Source organism: Astyanax mexicanus, chromosome 25 (genome assembly GCF_023375975.1).
Source record: "Astyanax mexicanus isolate ESR-SI-001 chromosome 25, AstMex3_surface, whole genome shotgun sequence".
Classification (NCBI taxonomy): Eukaryota; Metazoa; Chordata; class Actinopteri; order Characiformes; family Acestrorhamphidae; genus Astyanax; species Astyanax mexicanus.
Window position 1 is genome coordinate 10414362 of NC_064432.1, and position 23948 is coordinate 10438309.

Consider the following 23948-nt stretch of genomic DNA (forward strand, 5'->3'; position numbering starts at 1 on the left):
GCTCATGCACAATAGTGCAACAGTACAAAAGTGCAGAGAGACAATACAACACCATACAGACAAAGAATAATAAATAACAAGACAGTGTGCACTTGGAGGAATGTTGTTTCTTTTCACTGTGTACTCTGTATATAGCTGAAATGACAATAAAAACCACTTTGACTTTGACTTCATTCTGACTGAAACTGAGCAATGCTAACGCTAGTCATGCTGAAAGGTCTTTAATAGGTTCAGCTGAGGTTGCATAATATCGTCAGACCTGTATTTATACTGAGAAAAGCCAGGCTTACCGTAGTCTTGTGCTGTTTCCTTCCACAAGAAGAAAAAATGAAGAGACCACTTCAGTTTCTGAATCAGTTTCTCTGATTTTGCTATTTATAGGTTTATATTTAAGTAAAATAAAATAAAAATAAATAAAATTATTCTATAAGCTACGGACAACATTTCTCCCAAATTCCAAATAAAAATATTTAAGTCTTTTAGAGCATTTATTTGCAGAAAAAAGGAAAAATGTCTGAAATAACAACAACAACAAAATAAAAAAAGATGCAGAGCTTTCAGACCTCGAATAATGCAAAAAAAAAAAAAAAAAAGAAGTTCATATTCATATCATATTTTATGAGTTAAGAAATCAATATTTGGTGTAATAACCCTGGTTTTTAATCACAGTTTTCAGTTTTCATGCATCTTGGCATAACATTCTCCTCCACCAGTCTTACACACTGCTTTTGGATAACTTTGTGCTTTACACTCCTGGTGCAAAAATTCAAGCAGTTCAGCTTGGTTTGATGATCAGCTTGTGATCATCCATCTTCCTCTTGATTATATTTTAGAGTTTTTTTATTAATTAGGTAAAATCAAAGAAACTCAACCTTTTTTTAAGTGGTCTCTTATTTTTTTTTTCCACAGCTGTATTATGGCAAGAACATCTCAACTCAACTCAGTAAAAAAAAAAAGACATTTTAAGAACTTTGAAAGTATCAAACATAGTGCTGGGCAGTAAGCCTTTTTCACATACCGCCACACCGCTAGGAGGCGCTGCGGAGCGCTGCCTAAAATCGCACCTTGTGTTCTCAACTTAATTATTCAGGAATCCCTTCACACATCAAAATAATCCATATACGGTTAGAAAGGGCAGAGCTTACTCTTTCTAAAAATAGCGATGACATCCCAGTGCGATAAAGCCAAATCTACAAGAAACCCATTGAGAAAAACACCTAAAAAAGTAGTGAGATCTCCTTCCCCAACCAATATTATTTACCTTTAGTGCTTCAAACATATTTATATGATGTTTCAAACTAAATAATATCAGCAAACGACTCAAAAGTGTCCACAGAAAAAGTGGGAAACTACCTGCTTTACTCAAACTAAAGCTAGGTATGGTGTGCGCACTACTTCATATAGTTTTTATTTTACTTGCACATTTTTACTAGGTAGTCATTTTGCACTAAACGTTTTTTTTATTGATTTAGACTAAAAAGTTTACATTTTTGTATATAAGTGTGTCCTGATTAAAATACTGAAAGGCATAGGCTGCTCTGAGTGTCAGGTTTTTAATAGTCTACATGTATCCTAGAGGTGTGATTATTGATTATCAAGAAAAAATAACTCCGCCTGATGCTGTTTCTCCATGTATATTATCAAAGTAATAATTAATAAACCATGTAATGAACTCAATATCATCAATATTCTTTTGCTTTATTATACTCATATACACTCTAGTATAAACATTTTTTTTTTAAATATATCTTAGGTGTGAATATATTTAAAGTCTATACATTAAAAAATAAGTTTAAAAACAAAACAGGCACTTGGTAAAATTTTGACCAAAACATGATCAGTTCCAGGAAAAAATAACAATTCTGCTTCCTTTTACATTTAAATGATTAAATTTTTGAGCAGCCTAGAGTTCAAAGCCTTAAATACTGTAATACCTCTACTGGCTTTTATAATAAAATATTAAATAATTATATTAAACGTGTGTCTTACATTTGCAGTAGAGCTTTTGAGAAAATATCTCTTTTGAATACTTATATTTTGTGTATTTTAGGTCCATTTATAGTGTTTATGGAACTATTTAAAATATTTAGTTTTGTAAAGGAAGTTGTTGGCATATCTATTGTTTAAATTCTTCAGCTGTTTTTTCTTCTAATGAAGTCTGGTTTCTTCATATATTGTTTAATTTTGTGGGACAAAGTAAACCCAATACACTAAACCCATACGTTGTTTGAACTCAAATGATTTAAATCTGTTTTTATATAAAATTTAATATTTCTAAACACTACTCAACTATTTTTCAACTAGTTCGTTACATTAAAACAGAGATCTTTGAGTTGAACCAACTTATAATAAATTAGTTTGTTCTGTTACCATTAACAGCTTCTTTTCCATTGGCTTCTGTTACAATCTATTTGCATACTGGGTGTGTCCAACAGATTCTGACTAACACTCACCTTCAGTGTATAATGACTCCCCATGGACTACCTTAGAAATAAATCAAGTTTCCCCTTTAGTTGTAATAACTTGATGTTTTAAGTTATGCTTACTTAAGTATTCATTACCCATTACTTAACCTTTTTAAAGCAAACGATTTCCTCAATTTTGAGTAAGCTCAACCTATCCGGGTTGTGTAGTAATCAAAGCCTTAATTTAAAGCCTTAGTGTTTTATATTATATGTACTCCTAACAGTACAGTAAGTCACAAACCTATACAAAAGCCTAGTCATGCAAAAAAAAGCATAAATAAATAAATAAATACTAAAAAAAATACAGTGGTAGACCTTGAAACTGTCAGAATCTTGCAAGATAAAAAATATATGCATTTTTGGTAATACCGCCCAGCACTACTCAAACGCAGTCACAAAGACCATCAAAAACGTTGAAATGGTGAAACTGGCACTCATCAGGCCCTTACTAGGAATGAGCAAGAGTTACTTACGTTGCATAAGATAAGATCAACACAGTTACCAGCATCATAAATTGCTAAAAGTTAACAGAACCCCAGATTCTAAAAAAAACACCTAAACGCTTCTTCACAGAGTATTTTTTTTTTTGTTTGACACTTTTAATTTTTAAGTTACTACATGATTCCCCTTATGTGTTCCTTCATAGTCTGGATGACTTTATTAGTATTCATTTAAAATTAATGTAGGAAAAGGTGTGTCCAATCTTTGGTACCGTATAATTTTTGTCACATGTTACAAGTGACATACAGGGGTTGGACAATGAAACTGAAACACCTGGTTTTAGACCACAATAATTTATTGTCCCGACTGACAGTTCTGGTGGAAACAGGAGAGTTGAGGTGCACATTGAATTCTGCTGGGATTTGATCAGCCGTGGTTTTATGTTTTTTGGATACAATCCAGGCTAGCACCCGAACATCCCTTTCAGACAGCTTCCTCTTACAGCGTCCACAGTTAATCCTGTTGGATGTGGTTGGTCCTTCTTGGTGGTATGCTGACATTACCCTGGATACCGTGGCTCTTGATACATCACAAAGACTCGCTGTCTGGGTCACAGATGCGCCGGCAAGACGTCCGCCGACAATTTGTCCTCTTTTGAACTCTGGTATGTCACCCATAATGTTGTGTGCATTGCAATATTTTGAGCAGCAAAACTGTTCTCTTACCCTGCAAATTGAACCTTCACACTCTTGCACAAGGTTGTCGGTGTTTGAGTGAAGAGTTGAGTTTCTTTCATCAGAGCGAAGGGGAAGCCGTTGTGCGGCGCTGCAGTTTAGACAGTTGACAGTGACCCTGGCAGCTCTTGAGGACGTTGTTAACCATCCTGGATCAAAAGGCCAGTTCCACTCTCCATTGTTCCTTTGTCTTCGTGTGGGACGTGAGGAGGAGCTCAATTGCTGGCATGACATTCGAGGGTAAACGAGGTCGTCAGAGCGGGGAGAGAGGAGAGAGGTCACCAGCTGAGGTGGAAACAGGGCCACGAAGAAAGAGAGAGAGAGAGAGAGAGAGAGAGCTGTGTATACAGTACAGAACTTTTCATACAGTATTTTTCGCACTATGAGGCGCATTTTCAATAAACGTCTATTTTCTGGTCTATTTTTATACATAAGGCGCACTGGATTAAAAGGCGCATTTTAAGCGGTACTAGTAGTGCTGGGCGATATGGTAAAAATCATATATCACGATATATATATCATGATATACCACATTTATATAAATAAATTATAAATAAATTAACAAACACGAAAATGAGGGTATTCTGGGCGCCGAGTGGTCCAGCGGCCTAGGGTGATGTCTGCAGCACAGGGCATCTGTGAGCTGATGTACCGGAGCCGAGCTGCTGTGGTTTCCTCAGAGCGTGCTGTGATGCTGCTCGGTAATGCTGCATCAGCAGTAGCTCGAAAAGAAGCGGTGGCTGGCTTCACATGTATAAAAAAAGAAAATGAGGGTATTCAATCTTTAATTTCAGTTCTAGTTTTATTTTTTTATTTTAATTATCGTTTTTATTAGTTTCAGTCAAAGAGAACTTTCACTTTCAGTTTTCGTTATTTCCTTCCTTTTCGTTAACAATAATACTTGGTTAATTAGCTATATGGTGATTATCATACCATAGCTTTATATAAAATAAAAACAGTATTAAAAAACAGATGACTACATCACAGACTATTTTCTGGAGCCCGACCCGGCCTGAGAAAGGTGACGCGAGCTCATCCGCGCGTTTAAAGCTCCGCAGGTGGATTAATAGGTGCGCGGCTCGCAGGGATTTGGCACTTCTTTTACTGCTGACGGGCTGCATGACGTGCAGTCTCTCAGCCTGCCAGTCGGACAACAGTGTCAGCATATAAATCACATGCGTTTTCCTACAGGACAAACCATTCAAACATGCGGATGAGCTCTCTGCACCCGATTAAAAAATAAATAAAAATCACAGAGTGTCTGTCTGGCTTAAAATAGTTAGATACAGCTGTTAAATTAATAAATCAACATTCAATGAAAAGACCAGTGAGAAGTTCTGTACGCTAAATAACAAAGAAGGCAGCAACAAGCTAGAAGCTAATAAGCTAATAACAACATTTAATAAAAATAGATATAAAATAGGAAAATAACTAACTAAACTAAGCTCAAAATGCTAAAAGAAATATAATCTAACGAATTATAAAAGATCAAAACGAAATAGTGAACACTCAAAGCAGTAGCTTAAAGACAGAATATAAAGCTTTACCAGCACTATGAGATGCAACACCCATAGAACAAAGGAACAGCGGCAGCGTGACGGTTCTAGTGAAAAAAAAAAATATATATATATATATATATTTTAGACGATTCGAACGATTCAGACGAGCGCTGGATGTTAATCTACACAGATTTCTGTTTATTTACAGTAAGCTTAGATTTACAGATTTCCACTAAGGCTGGAGCGTTAGCATTAGCAGCTACACTTGAGGAACCCTGAGTGTTTGTTACAAAGAAAAGGGTTCAAGGTGATTTCTGGTTAAGATTAATTCTCTGTTTGAAGTTCATCAGCTGATGGACGGAAAGCTGCATGACCGGGATTGGAACTAGCGATTTCACGATCATAGTATCAGCACTTTAGACCATTGGACTGACTGTTTAACAATATCCTCATACTGGTATTACCTCATTTTAGGTGGTGTTTGCAGGAAGACCGGGACTAAATAACACCTAAAACACTTCATCACTTGGTTTCCTCATTTTTATGTCATAAATTGTCATAATCTGAATTGTGATGTTTTGCGTTTAGGATTTTGAGGCCTGGGTGAAGGACACGGACGAGCATGGGTTTGTGGTGGTTTCGTTCGGCGCTGGAGTGAAGTACCTCTCGGATGACATCGCCCACAAGCTGGCAGGAGCCCTCAGTCGTCTACCTCAGAGAGTCATCTGGAGGTAGGAGGCCGGCCTTGTGCTGCTCATTTATTCATTCGTTTATTGATGCATTCGTCATGATCTTCCTCATAGTCTGATGAGGACAACTGACAGGGCGGTCAGTCCATTGAAAGTGTCCAAGAAGAACCCAGACTGAGTTTTGGGTTCCAAGGTCCAAGGTTTGAAACAAGGTTCATGTCTTTGTTACAGTGTATTCTGTACATTTGTTCTGGGTAGTTTCGGTTTCACACTGGAGTTTAGTGAGCGGACTAAAGAATTTAAAGAACTACTACATCCTGTCGTCATCATCAGCTGTGTGGGCAGAGTCTCTCTACACAGTCTCTCTCTACAGTTCGGCAAGCTGCCTTTCTGCCAGGTGTTGTGCTGAATTCTACCTCTCAGTCAGAATCCGACTCCCCTTTTTTATGAGCGTAAATCATAGACTGTGTATAGCTGGACAGAGCATCGTCTCTTAAAAGTGAAGCCACCACAGGTCGGGCGCCCCCTGCTGTTCGGTTGCAGAAAGCTGTGTAACCCCACCCATCCCCATAGGTTTCAATATCAAAACAGACAACTTTCAATCACGTTTTTTTTTCTAATATACTGTAATTCTACCTCCTTTATTTAAATGCAACAGCTAGTGTAACCTCTGCCTATATTGTCAAATTTTTATATCCCCACAGAATTTGTTTTTAAAAACGTTATTCAACTCTATTTAAAAAGGGTGTGGTTATTGTAAAAGGGCTGGGTTACACCTATATGGGTGGGACCAGCCTGTGAGCTACTGTGTGAGCTCTGTGGAGGCAGCCCTCAGGGGCGGGGTTATTCAAATGAGTAGGCTGTCTCTCCACAGTCTTTCTCCCTCCTCTGGTCTTTACAATCTCTGGTCTCTGGTGTAAAAGATTCTTCGCAGATTCCTTTTATTTCAGTTTATAAATAAGGGTTAATCTACAGTTACAGTAGATACAGTAGGAGTCACCAGTCTCTGCATTTGTGTCCATTTGTGGCCGCTACCGCGTGACGTGCCTATACATCGTCAAGGGGAGTCGGATTTCAGCGCAACACCAGCTCGCTTTTGTCCTCTGGTTTGTCTAGAGACTCAACTTTGTCTCAACTTCCTGTAATTGGTCTGAAATTCTGAACCATCTATAACAGTGCTTTCACAATGCAGACGAACCTGGCCGTGGTTCAGTAGATCCAGACTGTCCACGGATTTTGGTCGACCCAGCTCTTTGCTGTCGTAACGACGGGAAAAGTATGCCATGTGTGGCTCGAACTTCATAGTTTGGGGAGCTTCATGGCGCTCATTGATGTCATTAATGTTATGGTTGATTCCTCCTCCCATCTATGTCAAGCGTTCGGGGATTTTTTTTTATCCGACGTTAGTGACGGAGAGTAAGATATTTTATGGGTGTAATTTTTACCTGATGTTGGTGTTTGTGTGTTTGTGTGTTTAAATTAGGTGCTCACATGTTCCAGGAATTTTTTTTGGTAGGACTTTACCTACCAAATCAGAATCACCTGATTTTCCAATCATTTTTCTGCTTTTTACACGGTCAAAATTAAAGAAGGGTTTCAAAACTTGTCATACAGTGTCTACCCAACTTTAGTGATGGTGTTTCTAATTTTAACATTAATTAAATGGGATGGGATTACTTTTTCAGGGGTTCCTGGGGTAATTTTCTCTTTTATGGGGGTCCTTTGTGATTTTACTCCCGTCCGGAACCACCATGTAGATGTTTTTCTCAGATTTCCCCTGAGAAAATTACAGGCTGAATAATCTACTCTTTTTCACTGAACTCAGTGGTCCTGCTGTAATTTTATTCCCGTCCGGATCCACATCTCTGAGTTTTGTCACCTCTCGTTTAATAAAATAGCTATTTGTCCACTGTCGCGCACCGTAATGTAAAATAAACCAATCAACGTGTCACTTCCTTTTAATTCTCACATTCCCTTTAAGAGCCAGATGCACTCTGACTTTGGCAGATTGTTTGGCAGATCTGTTTACTGTTGATGTAAAAGTTTGCAAAGCTGCCAACAGGCACTCGCTATGGGTTTGTGCACTGCTGCGTGTCCATGAGCGTATAACAAGCAAGAGGGTTCGCACATTGGGGATGTGCCTTTGTTGACAATTCACTGCCAAGATAGCAATGAACGTCGGACTGTTGGTGTTTGTCTGGGTTGTGTTTAATCAGTGGCGCACCTGTGTTTTCCATTGCCAAGCAATAGATATATTCGCATGCGCCGTTGCTATTTAAATGACGCAAGGCATGAAAATAGACTGTTAGCAGGGTGTAAGATAGCAATGAGCATCTTAACAAGCCATGCACAGGATGTATGATAGGGCCCTAAATATATTCAACCTCCATTTGCCTAGTGAATGCAGGTGTAAGCCGTAGTAAATATAATATTTAATATTGTATTCCGGTATGCATGCTATAGTGGTTCAAGTGGTGAACTTTGTACCGGTACACAAACCTTTATAAGCAGTTTACGATGCTGCTTAGCTGCTTTACAGATGTATTAAAACGTTCACAAGACAATACGATGAGTAAAGATGAGTAAAGATGAGTAAAGAAAGGTGTAGGTGGAAAGAATGGCGGTGTATCATTGGTTCTCCGGAAGGGCACATGCTACAGAGTGCGCCAAAAGGGGATTTTATAGCACTTAAAGGAGAAGTCCGGTGTGAAATGGACTTGAGCTATAATGAAACATGATGACGAGAACAAACTTTTCTAGAATAGTCCACCTTCGTTCTCCCCATAATTTTCCAAATACAGCACTTTAACCGATGCTCCCAACAGGCTTACAATGCTAGCGATAGGGGCATAGAGTTGTCCATGTGAAAAATCACTATTTTTACACCATTAACAAGCTCAAAGTAGCTTCACACTTCACTGGTAGAATGTATGCGTCCCAAGTCCATTTCACACCAGATTTCTTCTTTAACTTAACTGGATTCTGTTCCATTCCAGGTTATTCCACTAGACATAAAAAAAACTGTTTTAATTAGGGGTGTGCCATATCGTATCATACGCAATGATATCGGCAACATTTTTTAATATTACACCCTAAAATATAGTGCACCCACCCCCTAATTATCACATCAGCTACTTTTTAGTGTTTTGTTGCACAAAAAAAAAATAACACTGTTTACATTTCCAACTATATATCTACTAGAGACAGATTATATCTGTCCAGTATCATTTATCTTACTTTAATCCTGGATATATTTTGAGTACATTATTAGTATTCTTGTATTTTTTTTTATCTCAGTTATTAGGGGTGTGCCATATCATATCGTATGCATTAATAACATTGAATTTTCATTTTGTTGCAGTAGTGAATTTTTGAAATATTGTTTTTTTAAATCAGTGTTTTGTGATATCGCCAAGAGTATCGCTACCATGAAATACCATGAAATATTGTGATATTATTTTAGGGCCATATCGCCCACCCCTAGTTTTAATAAACCTTTCTGCTAATATAAAAGATAAATAACACTCTAGTATCTTAGTTCTGTCCAGATTTAAAAACAGTGATGTGCAAAATAGCAGGATTAAAATAGAACAAAACTAAATCAGTGTTTCTTTAAGGCTTTAATCCATTTTTGATACTTTTCTGAATCAACAACCTGTGAAAGAAAGGAGTCAATTGTGAGACTTTGAAAAGTATGTAATACTTTGTATACTTTTGACATTTGCTGGGGTGTTGGTTTGGCTGACTCACTTTTATTTTGACACGGTCTGTTTGTTCGTTGGGTTGAATGACTCTTATATTGGCATGTTTTGTGCTTTATTTTGACATGGCCTGTTTGGTTTGTGACTTTTATTTTGACACGGTCTTGTTGTTCTTTGCTATAGTGACTTTTATTTTGACACAGTTTGTTTGGACTCTTCTTTTAAAGGTTATGGGTGTGTGTTAAACAAACTAAAAAACTCAGTGAAGAAGCATTTAGGTGTCTTTTAATGGGGGGTGCTGTTAAATTTTAGCTGGTAACTCTGATAAACTTGTCCTGTGCAACAGAGTGAACTCTTGCTGTTCCTTTTCTGGGGCCATCCTGATGAGTGCCAGTTTCACCAATCATATCTTTTCCGATGGTTTTTGCAATTGCACTTGAAGATACTTTCAAAGTTCTTGAAATGTTTTAGATTGACTGACTTCATCTCTTAAAGTAGTTCTTGACATAACATGGATTAGAACATTACTCAAATATTATGGGCTGTTCACTGTATAACAACTGTACCTCTTCACAACTTTACCACTGACGCTCTCAAACACATTAAACCTTAGAACACCATTGATTGGCGCAAATTGCAATGCTGAGGTAAATTAATGATAAGAATAGCACTGCTGTGAATTGCATCTAATGTATAGGCTTACCTTTATATTTCCTGCTTTTTTTGTCTAAAAAAAAAACATAATCCACTAGTTTACTTTCACTCTGCAGGCTGCGGTAAGTCTCTTGTCATCATTACTGGCGCTGATTTGTCAAAAAAATAAAAATAAAAAATAGAAAACGCTAAAGAAACTTTTTTTTTAGCCAATAATATTTACTTCTAGTGCTTCTACAATATTTATATGAGGTATAAAATCAAATAACATTTCATTAAACACAGTTTACCTCATGATTAAATGCTATTCTAATCATGAATTTTCCTTAGCAGTGCTATTCTTATCATTAATTTACCTCAGCATTGCTATTCTAATTGTGAATTTTCTTTAGCAGTGCTATTCTTATCATTAATTTACCTGAGCATTGCTATTCTTATCATGCGTTTTCCTTAGCAGTGCTATTCTTATCATTAATTTACCTCAGCAGTGCTTTATTAATTATACATTTTCCTTGGCAGTGCTATTCTTGTCAATAATTTGCTTCTAAAATATTCATATGAGGTATGGAATCAAATAACATTTAAATAAACCCAGTAGTGTGCAGAGAAACAGCTTAGAAGCTGCCGGCCCTCAAACATAATTTATAGGTCTAAATGTAGCTCAGTAGTGCTATTCTAATCATATGTTTACCTCAGAAATGCTATTCTAATCATGAATTTTCCTTACCAGTGCTATTCTTATCATTAATTTACCTCAGCATTGCTATTCTAATCATGAATTTACCTTGTGCTGTTCTAATAATGGATTTACCTCAGCAGTGCTCTTCCCCACTGTGCAAAAGGACACTGGGCCAGATCCGTTTTGAATTGTGCCAGATCCGGGCCAGATCCTTTTTGCTATCTGGGTCTTATCATAGTAATTCTTAAAAAAACAGTAATTCTATTCCAATCGTGAATTTTCCTCAGCTGTGCTGTTCTAATCTTGGGTTTACCTCAGCAGTGCTGTTCTAATTATGAATTTACCTCAGCATTGCTATTTTAATCACCAATTAACTTCAGCAGTGGTGCTTGAATCATGGATTCACCTCAGCATTGCTATTCTAATCATGGATTTGCCTTAGCAGTGCTATTCTAAACATATATTTACCTCAACATTGCTATTCTAATGATTAATATACCTAGGTAGTGCTGTTCGAATCACTCTAATCATATATTTACCTCAGCAGTGAATCAGAGTCACTTTATTTTGCCAAGTATGTTACACATACAAGGAATTTGGCTTGGTGAGAGCAACACACGTATGATGTGTAACAGTTACACAGACTATTGGCAAACATTACTCTACGAAAGAAGTACATAATAACAATTAATGGAATAAATATATAGTTAAAAGTTCTAAAGGAAACAAGAGAGCACTGAAGAGCAATAGAAGCTAAGAGATAAATAAATTAAATAAAATAAAAATCAGAACTGTACACATTTTCTTTAAAATTTTATTTTTAAATCTCGTCTTGTCTCGTCTCGTTCTCGTGATATTAGTGTCTCGTAACACCCCTATGTAAAACAGTAAATTCTAAAATACTATAAAAAACAAATTGACACGTAAAAAGTAAACAAATAAATGATAAAATAAATAAAAAATAAGTAAAAAAAAATAATAGTAAAAATAAAGCAAAATGTGAGGAATGATAGGAAAGGATAAAATGAATAACAGAACTAAGAACGAGAATAAAATAAAATAATTCTTAAAAAAAAATTTTGAATAAAAAAATAAAAGTAAATTAAAAATTAAAATAATAAAAAGAACTAATAAAAAAAAAACTAATGTAAAACAATTACAGGTTTTCTGATGGTGAGCTTCAATGATTCCTGGGAAAAAGGAGTAAAGTGTATCTGCTTTAAAAGAACACCTGTGCGTATTTTTCTTTTCATTTTTCTCCATTGTCTTCCGAAGCTCCTTCTAACCAATTCCCAGAGCACCGGGCCTCTCCCTCGTCACCAGACCTGCTCAGATGTCTCATGCTTTCATACGAGTAGCCAATCGACTAGGGCGTAAACCTCCACTCCGCTCCGCCAGGAGCCGATTCGATTCCCGTCTGGTTGCGGTGTTGCCCGGGCGACGGGGCGTAGGGGCGTTAGGGGGTCCCTGCTGTCCCTCTCTTCCTTTTCTCCTGGTGAAGGACCTTAGCGATGATGATGATGATGATGATGATGATGGCTGGAGCCGTCAGGTGGCCTGAATGCAGAGGAGGAGTCGTTGTTGTTGTTTGTGCAGAATTGCCGTGTCTTTTCTAATGAGGGCACTGTGGTTAGGTGGCCCTCGGGGACGTGGCATCACATGCATCGGTCCCCAGTGTTCCTTTCAGAATAACCGCATTGACATTTACAACGTGCACACAGCTATAACCCATTATTAACACTCATAAAAGCTTATAAAGGACTGGGAGAGATAGATCACAACACGTATACAGTATCTTCAATCATTCTTACCTTATTCTTCTTTATTTACTGTGCCATCAGCAAAACAGGCCCAAACCATGATACTTCCACCACCATGTTTCACAGATGGGATCTTATGTTCTTATGCTGGAATTAAGTGTTTTTTATTTTTCTTTCTTCCAACTTTAAACCTTTATTTTGACTCGGAAGTACATTTAAAGGGCAACAACCCTCATTTTCAGTGTAGTCGAGCCTTAACAAAAACATGACATAGGGATTGACATGACATAGAAAATAATAACTATAAAAATAACAGTAAATAAAAGATATACAAATAGAAAAAATATGATAAATCTTGGTTTAATTGATCGTTAAGAAATTAAGATCAAAAGACAATAAGATCAATACAAAAAACAAAAAAAGTTAAAATATACTTTAAAAAACTTTTATATAATAGCGTTAAAAAATAAATAAAATAAATAAACAAACAAAAAAAAACGAAACAAAAAAATAACAATAATAAAAAATAATAATAGTAATAATAATAAAATCAAAATAAGTTTAAAAGCAATAGTACAAAACTGAAAAAAAAAAGTAAAATCAGGAAATAAATACATTTTAAATTCATTTGTACTCTGTAAACTAAGATTCCAAATTCTTAAGAGATGGTTTTGCAACCTTTTCCAGCCTGATGAGCTTCAACAACTCAACTTTTTCTCTGTCAAAAACGTTGTTTCTCTGTCAACACTTTCAAAAGTGCTGTTCTAATCATTGATTTACCTCAGCAGTGGCGTTTGAATCATGGATTTACCTCAACATTGTTACTCTGATAATGACTTTACCTCAGAAATGCTGTACTAATCATAAATTTACCTCAGAAATGATATTCTAATCATGAATTTACCTCAACATTGCTGTTTTGAATCATGGATTTAGTTGAGCATTGTTATTCTAATCATGAATTTACCTCAGCAGTGCTATTCTAATAATTAATTGACCTAAGTAGAATAAAGAATTTCCTCCATTTGTACTCTGCAACCTAAGAGTCCAAACTCTTAAGAAATGGTTTTGTAACCTTTTCCAGCCTGATGAGCTTCAAGAACTCAACTTCTTCTATGTGTGTGTTCTGGAACACACTTCTCAGAATTTCTGACACTTACAGACACAACGATGTACAAACAGTTTAGTTCTAAGTAAGGAACCATCATGGTTAGACAAGTCTAAATGTAACCTCAGCAGTGCTATTCTAATTATACATTTACCTCAGCAGTGCTGTTCTAATCATTGATTTACCTCAGCAGTGGCGTTTGAATCATGGATTTACCTCAACATTGTTACTCTTATAATGACTTTACCTCGGAACTGCTGTTCTAATCATGAATTTACCTCAGCAGTGCTATTCTAATCATGAATTTACCTCAACATTGCTGTTTGAATAATGGATTTAGCTCAGCATTGTTATTCTAATCATGAATTTACCTCAGAAATGCTATTCTAATAATGAATTTACCTCAATAGTGCCATTCTAATCATATATTTACCTCAGAAAAGCTATTCTAATCTTAAATTTGCTTAGCAGTGCTATACTTATTATGAATTTACCTCACCAGTGGTATTCATATCATGGATTTACCTCAGCAGTGCTGTTTTAATAATAAATTTACCTAAGCAGTGCTGTTCTAATCATGAATTTTCCTCAGAAATTCTATTATAATTAGGAATTTACCTCATCAGTGTTGTTCTAATCTTGAATTTACCTTAACAGTGCTGTTCTAATCATAAATTTACCTTAACATTGTTATGCTAATCATGATTTTACCTCAGAAATCCTATTTTAATCATATAGTTACCTCAACATTGCTATTCTAATCATGAACTTACCTCAGCAGTGCTATCCTAATAATATTTTTACCTAAGAAATGCTATTCTAATCATGATTTTTTTTTCTCAGCAGTGCTATTCTTATCATGAATTTACCTCAGAAATGATATTCTAATCATGATGTTACCTCAACATTGCTGCTTGAATCATGGATTTAGCTCAACATTGTTATTCTAATAATGACTTTACCTCAGAAATGCTGTTCTAATCATGAATTTACCTCAGAAATGATATTCTAATCATGAATTTACCTCAACATTGCTGTTTGAATCTTGAATTTACCTCAACATTGCTGTTTGAATCATGGATTTAGCTCAGCATTGTTATTTTAATCATGAATTTACCTCAGCAGTGCTATTCTAATAATTAATTTACCTACAGTAAGTAGAATAAAGAACTTCCTCCATTTGTACTCCATTTGTAAACTAAGAGATGGTTTTGTAACATTTTCCAGCCTGATGAGCTTCAGCGTCTCTTTATCTACATTGAGGACTTGTGTGGGAGACTTGTAATCATCCTCCAGAACAGTATAGAAAATCTTAAAATTATGAAGTTAAACAGACTTTAGTGTTCCCACAGCTTAGAAAACATCAGATCTTTTGACAGATGTTTGTCAGATTAAGACAACATCAATAGAATATGAGAATATAATGTATATAAAGGACCGTGTTACCTGTCACCCCTCCCCCCCACCCCCCACCCTCCTCCGCCCAGTAACTGAAGACCGGTCTCTTGGTAACTGTAGAATGTTCGTCATTAAGTTGTGCTCCGGCCACACGGAGTGCACACACACACTTGTGTGTGTTCTACGTTTCATGCTGGAACACACAATTTCTTACACTTACAGACACAACCGTGTACAAACAGCTTAGTTCTAAGTAAGGAACCATCATGGTTAGACAAGTCTAAATGTAACCTGAGCAGTGCTATTCTAATCATACCTCAGCAGTGGTGTTTGCATCATGGGTTTACCTCAACATTGTTATTCTAATAATGAATTTACCTCAAAAATGCTGTTCTAATCATGAATTTACCTCAGAAATTATATTCTAATCATGAATTTACCTTAACATTGCTGGTTGAATCATGGATTTAGCTCAGCATTGTTATTCTAATCATGAATTTACCTTAACATTGCTGGTTGAATCATGGATTTACCTCAGCATTGTTATTCTAATCGTATATTTACCTCAGAAATGCTATTTTAATCTTGCATTTTGCTTAGAAGTGCTATTCTTTTCATGAATTTACCTCAGCAGTGCTGTTCTAATCATTAATTTACCTCAGTAGTGCTATTCCAATCATGGATTTACCTTGGCAGTGCTGTTCTAATCATGCATTTACCTTAGCAGTGCTATTCTAATCATATATTTACCTCAGAAATGCTATTCTAATCTTGTATTTTGCTTAGAAGTGCTATTCTAATCATTGATTTATCTCAGCAGTGCTATTCTAATCATGGTTTTATCTCAGCAGTGCTATTCTTATTATGGATTTTCCTTAGCAGCGCTATTCTAATCATAAATCATAAATTTACCTCAACTTGCTATTCTAATCATGAATTTACCTCAAAAGTTTTATCCTAATCACGGATTTACCTTAGCAGTTCTATTTTAATAATGAATTTACCTCAAAAATGCTGTTCTACTCATAAATTTACCTCATTAGTGCCATTCTAATCATATTTTTACCTCAGAAGTGCTATTCTAATCATGAATTTATCTCAGCAGTGCTATTCTTATCATAATTTTACCTTAGCAGTGCTATTCTAATCATTGATTTACCTCAGTAGTGCAACTCATATCATAGATTTACCTCAGAAATGCTATTCTAATAGTTAACTTACTTAGTAGTGCTGTTTTAGTCATTTGAATCAAATATTATTCTCAGCAGTGCTATTCTAATTATAAATTTACCTCAGAAATTATTTTCTAATCATGAATTGTCCTCAGCAGTGCTATCCTAAATCATACATTTACCTCAACTTGCTATTCTAAATCATAAATTTACATCAGCAGTGCTTTTATAATCATGAATTTACCTAAGCAGTGCTATTCTAAATCATAAATGTACCCCAGCAGTGTTGTTATAATCATGCATTTTCCTTAACAGTGCTGTTCTTATCATGAATTTACCTCAGCATTGCTATTCTAATCATGAAAAGTTATGACATTATTTTAGCGTATTTTAGCAACTTAGCAACACACAACTGTGTGTGTGTGTGTGCGCATGCAGCAGCTGTACTAAAAGGATCTCGCCGTTTTCAGTCAGCGCTGGTTTTCCATTCGTCTGAATTGTTGAATTGAACCTTTTGACTGAAGCATCTCTGAATGTAAGCTTTGTTTATATGATTGTAAATGTATGCATGCTGACCGATAGCCCACACTATACAATCTTTCTCTCTCTCTCTCTCTCACTCTCTCTCTCTCCCTCTGATTCGTTGTCTTTCCATACATATGTACAGTGGTGTGAAAAAGGGTTTGCCTCTTGATGATTTCTTTTTTTTTTTTGCATGTTTGTTGCTCTCTTAAATGTTTCAAATCGTCAAACAAATATTAACATAAAATATTAACGATAAATATTAATCAAAGACGACACAAGTACACTCAAAATACACAAGTACGCTTTATTTTTAAATAAAGGTTTTGGCCCTACTTTATAATAAGTGTCCCTAAGTACTTGTGTAAGTACACATGTGTAACAGGTTGAGTGTACTTACACATGTGTAACAGTGTGTGTGATAAGTTAAATCTAAACTTCTTTAACAGCTCTTTGAACTAATTGAGTGTTTTCAGTACTAAAAATCTAATATTATCATGGAAAGACAGACAACTATTCTGCTAGGTCTGAACTAGTAGGTTTTTGGGCTGAAGTAATAAAAATAAGAGGGTTCCTCATCAGGTGTGATAACTGATGATTGTCTTCCTTCTTAATAGTTAATAGTTTATCATTATAAGTGTTTTTATATAGAGATACATTTTTTTAATTCATGTGGACCTAGCATATTATTTTGCCTGTCTTCCCATGAGAATTCCCATCAGAGTAATGATTTTTAATATTCAAAAAACCCCAATCAGCCCTAATTACAAACCAGACAAGAGCTGTTGGAAAACTCAACTTATACTCAACTTATCACACACACTATTGCATAATGTACTTGCGTGTGAGTAAGTACACTTGCCCTATTACATGTGTAAGTACACCCTGGTACACGTATGTACTTATGCAAGTAAAAATTAACCTTAATACATAACCTGTACCTCTGTAAGTAATCTGTAACAAAGAACACTTCATCAGTAGTTACATTGTAGTTACATGGATTGTTACCATGTCACTAAAAAGTACTTAGGGACACTTATAGTAAAGTGGGACCAAGGTTTTTATTATTAAGGGAGAAAAAAAAATCCAAACTTACATAGCCCTGTGTAAAAAAGTATTTGCTCCTTAAACCTGAACTGTAATTAAGTATTTCACATCTCTGTAAAGGATTTTTTTCCGCTCTTCTTTGCAGAATTATTGTAATTCCACCACACTGGACGGTTTTCCAGCATGAACCGCCTTTTTAAGGTCATGCCTCAGCATCTTAACAGGATTCAGGTCAGTTTTTACTTTGACTAGGCCACTACAAAGCCATTCAGAGGTGAACTTGATTTTGCTGGTGTGTTTTGGGTCATTGTCCTGCTGCAGAACCCAAGTTTATTTCAGCTTGAGGTCACGAACAGATGGTCGGATATTCTCCTTCAGGATCTTTTGCAGAATTCATGGTTCTATTTATCACAGCAAGTCTTCCTGAAGGTCCTGAAGCAGCAAAACAGCTCCAGAGCATCACACACTACCACCACCATGTTTTAAAGACGGTATGATGTTAACGTTTTCTGAAATTAGGTGGTTTTTATCTTGGCCATGCAGGTAACTGTTGCCCAGTCTCTTTCTTATGGTGGCGTCATGAACACTGATCTTAACTGAGGAAAGTCAAGCCTTGTCCGGGGTTCTTTTAGGACCTTCTGGATGAGTTGTTCATGCCCTTTTGGAGTAATTCCGGTCGGCCGGTCACTCCTGGGAAGGTTCACCACTGTTCCATGTTTTTTCCATCTGTTGATAACAGCTCTAACTGTGGTTCGCTGAAGTCCCAAAGCTTATAACCTTTTCCAGACGGAAAGATCTCAAATACTTTCTTTCTCATTTCTCCTGAATTTCGTTGGATCTTGGCATAATGTCTCGCTTTTAAGGATTATTTGGTCTATATGATTTCTTGATTGAGAACAGGTGTGGCAGTAATCAGGCCTGGGTTTGGCTAGAAATTGACTCCAGTACTGCGAGTGTACGGAGGAGCTATTGGATAAATCAGCTATTGGTCAAACATTTTGACACCCAGCACATCCAGAGACTGCACTAGCAACACCTTAGCAACCACCTAGCAACCGCTTAGCAACACCATAGCAACCAGCTGCAAATCAACACTGCAATCACACTTGCTGTTTCTGCAGGAACTGAAATCTACTTTTTAAGATTCTGTGTTAAGAAGGAGCAATGTAATTATTCATGATTAATCACAGAAATATGTGTGATTAATAGTTATCAGTCCATACTTATTTATTTATGGTCACATGATTTTGAATACTATGTCTCTCTTCCTGCAGGTTTTCCGGAGTTCCACCCCGTAACCTCGGAAACAACACTAAACTAGTGGACTGGATGCCCCAGAATGACTTATTAGGTAAGTCATTAGTTTGAGACAATATTTCAAAAGTTGATATAAAATCCTGCTCGTTATATTGTGGTGCTATCTTATTATTATAAGATAATAAGTCATTATTTTGAGATGTTTAGATGTTTAGTAATATTATTCTGAATTTTTATCTCAATTATTTTAGGTGTTAAGTCATTATTTACATCTATACACTTAGCAACACCTCAGCAGCCACCTAACAACACCTTAGCAACCTCCTAGCAACTGCTTTTGGACATCTTAGCAACCCCACAGACACCATAACAACTGCTTAGCAACTCCATAGCAACCACCATGGATACCTTAGCAATGCCCTAACAACCACCTAGCAACTGCTTAGCAACACCATAGTGACCACCCTGGATATCATAGCAACGCCTTAGCAACCACTTAGCAACAGCATAGCATCCACCACAGGTACCACAGCAACACCTTAACAACCACACCTAGCAACCACTTAGCAGCATCATAGCAACCACCGTGGTGCAAGCCAATTTTTGAGATGCTGTGTCATTATTCTGAGATATTAATGCATTATTTAAGGTAATTTTGAGATATTATCTCAATAGTTTAAGGTAATATCATTATTTTGACATGTTGTCTCATCATTTCGAGATACTGTCTCATTATTCTGAGGTAATTTTGAGGTTATTCTGTAATATTATCTCATTATTTTAGGTGCTAAGTCATTATTTTGAGATATTATCTCATTATTTTAAGATATTATTTTAGGTGCTAAGTAAGAGATTATCACATTATATTAGGCACTAAGTTATTTTAAGATATCCTATTATTTTAAGATACCATCTTTATTTTGAGATATTAACTCGTTATTATAAGATACTATCTTTATTTTGAGACATTATCTCACTATTTTAAGATAATATCTTTATTTATTTTGAGATATTTTCTCTTCAATTTAGAATGTGTCATTATTTTAAATATATCATTAATTTATTTTAAGATACTAACTTTATTTTGAGACATTATCTCACTATTGCTTGTTGTTGCTTCATCAGATACTATGACATTATTTTATCTCATTTTATGTCTCAGATTTTATCTCATTCTTTTAAGATACTAAGATTATTATGAGACATTGTCTCATAATTGTATCTTATTGAGATACTGTCTCATTATTGGTATTCTGAAATATGATTTCATTTCGAGATATCTGGAAAAAATTGAAATTATTATTTTTATTTTTTTAACTGTCGCATCATTTTGAGATGATTTCCCACTATTTTGAGATATTATCTCATTTTAAAATACTTTTAGAATGAAAGTAATCACTTTTTTTTAGTGGCAGGAATAGGCAGCTGGTAAACCACACACACACACACACACACACACACTGGCTTCTGTCCCTGTTGGCAGAGTCCCCTCCTCCACTGTATTCTCTCACTGTACACAGGGTTGGACGTTGTTACTGAACATAGACTTTGTCATCGCTTACTTAGCAGCTGTGTGTGTGTGTGTGTGTGTGTTTGTGTGTGTGTGTGTGTTAGTGTGTGTGTGTGTGTGTGTGTGTGTGTGTGTGTTTGTGTGTGTGCTCAAATCTCAACACTTCCTCTCTAGTCTCCACCTCTTTTTCTTTTTGGACAATGTCTCTGTTGTATTACAACACACAAAGCTGTGCCCTCAATGTGCTGAGTGTGTGTGTGTGTGTGTGAGAGCGAAAGAGAGAGAGAGAGAGAGAGAGACCACTAGAAAGTAGGTCCCAGATAACTGCAAAACTCAAAACTGTGCATGCATCTATATCTATATGTAAATGATTACAGGTATGCACTGATTGGACCTTGAGTGCGATGTTTATTGCTATCTTACAACCTGCAAACAGCTATTTTCACATTGTTTAAATAGCAACAGTGCTTCTAAATATATATCTACACCAGTGGGCGTGGTGGTCTCGAAGTGAGGTGTGTTCAGGTCAATTTCTGATGTATCGCTTGGTGTAACTTGGCAAAGGAAAATGCAGGTGCGCCACTGACTTACTAAAACCTAGACAAATGTCAACCGTCAGACGTTCATGGCTATCTTGGCAGTGAATTGTCGACACAGAGCAGCAGTGCACAAACCCGAGCAGGTCAGTTTCCTCTGCTGAGAAGCGCAGAAGCGTTGTGCCATTAAAATAGCAATCTGCCAAAGTCAGAGCACACCTGGCTCTTAAAGAAAGGTAATATGAGGCAAGTGACACACTGATTACGCCCAAAACTCACTCATTAACTGATTAATTAAGAGAATTAGTACATGCCTTTTGAGTATTCTGAGACGCACGAGGTATACTTTTCCTGTCGTTACGACAGCAAAAACACTCTGACACACCCTAAATCAAGCTGCACGATACACGGCTGCTAAAATAGCGCCTTATAATATAGCGCCTTTTCCCAACCCAAATAGATGTTATAAAAGTATAAATAAATAATAAATGTTTTAAATAAATGTTTTAAAAGTAGCATTTAAAAGAAGTTAAAGTCCAACAGAAGGAGACCAATCATGGAAAACTTTTAAAGGTCTCATTCCATCGTTTTTTTTTTTGTTCATTTTAAAATGTCTAGTTGTGGTCTCTAGTATAAATGAATACCATGTGGGACGTTTTTTGTGGGAAAAAAAAGTGCTCAGGTGTTTCTATTTAGCCCTGCTTTAGTTCACTGGATTAGTGGTCTCTGAAGAAAGACAGGATTTCGACTCTTGCTCATGAATATTCATGTACATGCAAACATATCGCCTCTGATTGGCTAACAGCACTGCAGCAGAGAACGCCTACCTGCTGTCAGACTTGATGATTCGGTTCTTGGGCAGATTCACCACATCGAAGCCCCAGATTCCGCTCTATATCATAAAATCTGACGCGAACGGCGCCCGCTTTGACTAGTGTTCTGTCCAGTTGTGCTACCCTGTCAAACCGTGCTTCCCTAGTGTTTATTTAAGGTCTTGGTAAAACACAAAATCAACCGGAGATCCGATTTAAACCATACTAACGAAACTTTCACGCAGTGAAGGTACGCCAGCAGCTCATTTAAGAAACAGCGATGTTATTTTATTCTTTATACTGCTGATGATTGACTGTTTTGTAGGTTTCTAAGTAGTTAAATTGGAAGTTTGTTCAAACGACACATAAAAAAAAATCAGGGCATTTACTAACATTTTAGAGTTGCGGTCACTAAGCATGAAATGCAATGGAGCACTTTTTTTAACCGTTTACAACGTGATTTCTTACTATATATATACCTTAATCGTTTTCATGTCTTTTAATGTTAATCAGCACCGTAGAAAATCGATTGCATTAAGGAATATTGAAATACACTAAATGAGAAAGTGTGTCCAAACGTTAGACTGGTACTTTATATTGTAGTGCTCACAGTAAAACACATTGTTGGCGGAACTACAAAGACCAGTATTGCAGTAACGCTGAACAGTCCATATATTGTTCAGTTCTATAGGACAGTCTGACAAATTAGCTCATGGCTAATTAGAGTCTGGGTCACATCCTGCCTGCGGAAACCTATGACACGAACCATACTTTACGCTGTCCCTCGCGGCCATACACACTCACACACACACACACACACTTAGACATCCAGCACTGTAGCAGATTCAATCTTATTGTTAGACCTTTAGGGTCATTTTAGCCTAATGTAAGAACCAACAGAAAGACATGCAAAAGGGAAAAGAAGGTTATAAAGTCATTTCTAAAGCTTTGGGAATCCAGAGAACCACAGTGATTCACTATTATTCACTAATGGAGAAAAAAACATGGAACACTGGTGAACCTTCCCAGGAGTGACCGGCCGACCGAACAAAATGACTCCAAAAGGGCATGAACAACTCATTCAGGAGGTCCCAAACAAAAGAAGGACATTTAAAGGACTGCAGGTCTCACTTACAGCCTCAGTTAAGATCAGTGTTAATGATTCAATAATAAGAATAAAGAGACTGGGTGAAAATGGTCTCCATGGGAGAATTCCAAGATAAAAACACTGCTGAACAAAAAAAAAAAAAAAACACAACGACCCGTCTCACATTTACCAACAAACATCTTGATGATCTCCAGAAATTTGGGTAAATATTTTTTGGACTTTGGAGACAAAAAGTGGAACTTTTTTTTTTGGAAGGTGTGTGTCCCGTTACATCTGGCGTAAAACTATTAGCACATAATTTCAGAAAAAGAACATCATACTGAACGTAGTAAAACATGGTGGTGGTAGTGTGTGTGTGATGTTCTGAGGCTGCTTTGCTGCTTCAGGGTCTGGACAACTTGCTGTAATAGGTGGAAGCAGGAATTTTGCACTTTTGAACTGATAACAGTCTGGATGGTCCTTTTAGTCCTATTTGTTTGTTGTCTGGAGCACACAGCGTTCATTTCTGACCAAAATGATCTGGAATACTGATTGGTCTGACCACAGTACACTGTGTGTTTCCACTGTGCGATGGTCCAGTAGAGTAGTCCAGTAGAAAAGTGGGTGGAGCTCCTGGACATGGTGAACATAAGGCTTCTGTTCCGTACAGTGAATATAGTAACTCTTTATTGTAGAGCGTGTGGCTAGTTTGGTTTAAATGTTTGTCACAGCAATCCCTCTGACCATATCCTTGTTATGAACATGCTGGCCAGTGTTCAATCTCACTCACAGAGCTGTCCCATGACATCTGGCACGTTAGTGTAACATAGTTTAAAATAAGCCGAAGTGTTATTCTAATCATGAATTTAGCTTAGCA

General features: G+C 36.4%; 1 protein-coding gene across 1 annotated transcript in view; it reads left to right on the plus strand.

The window, feature by feature from the left end:
• ugt8 (UDP glycosyltransferase 8) overlaps positions 1 to 23948 on the plus strand; it is an 85378-nt gene that overhangs the window by 45893 nt on the left and 15537 nt on the right. Inside the window, exons 3-4 of the mRNA XM_022681786.2 lie at positions 5728 to 5870; positions 19144 to 19220. Coding sequence (XP_022537507.1) covers positions 5728 to 5870; positions 19144 to 19220 — 220 coding nt within the window. The remainder of the gene's footprint in view (positions 1 to 5727; positions 5871 to 19143; positions 19221 to 23948) is intronic.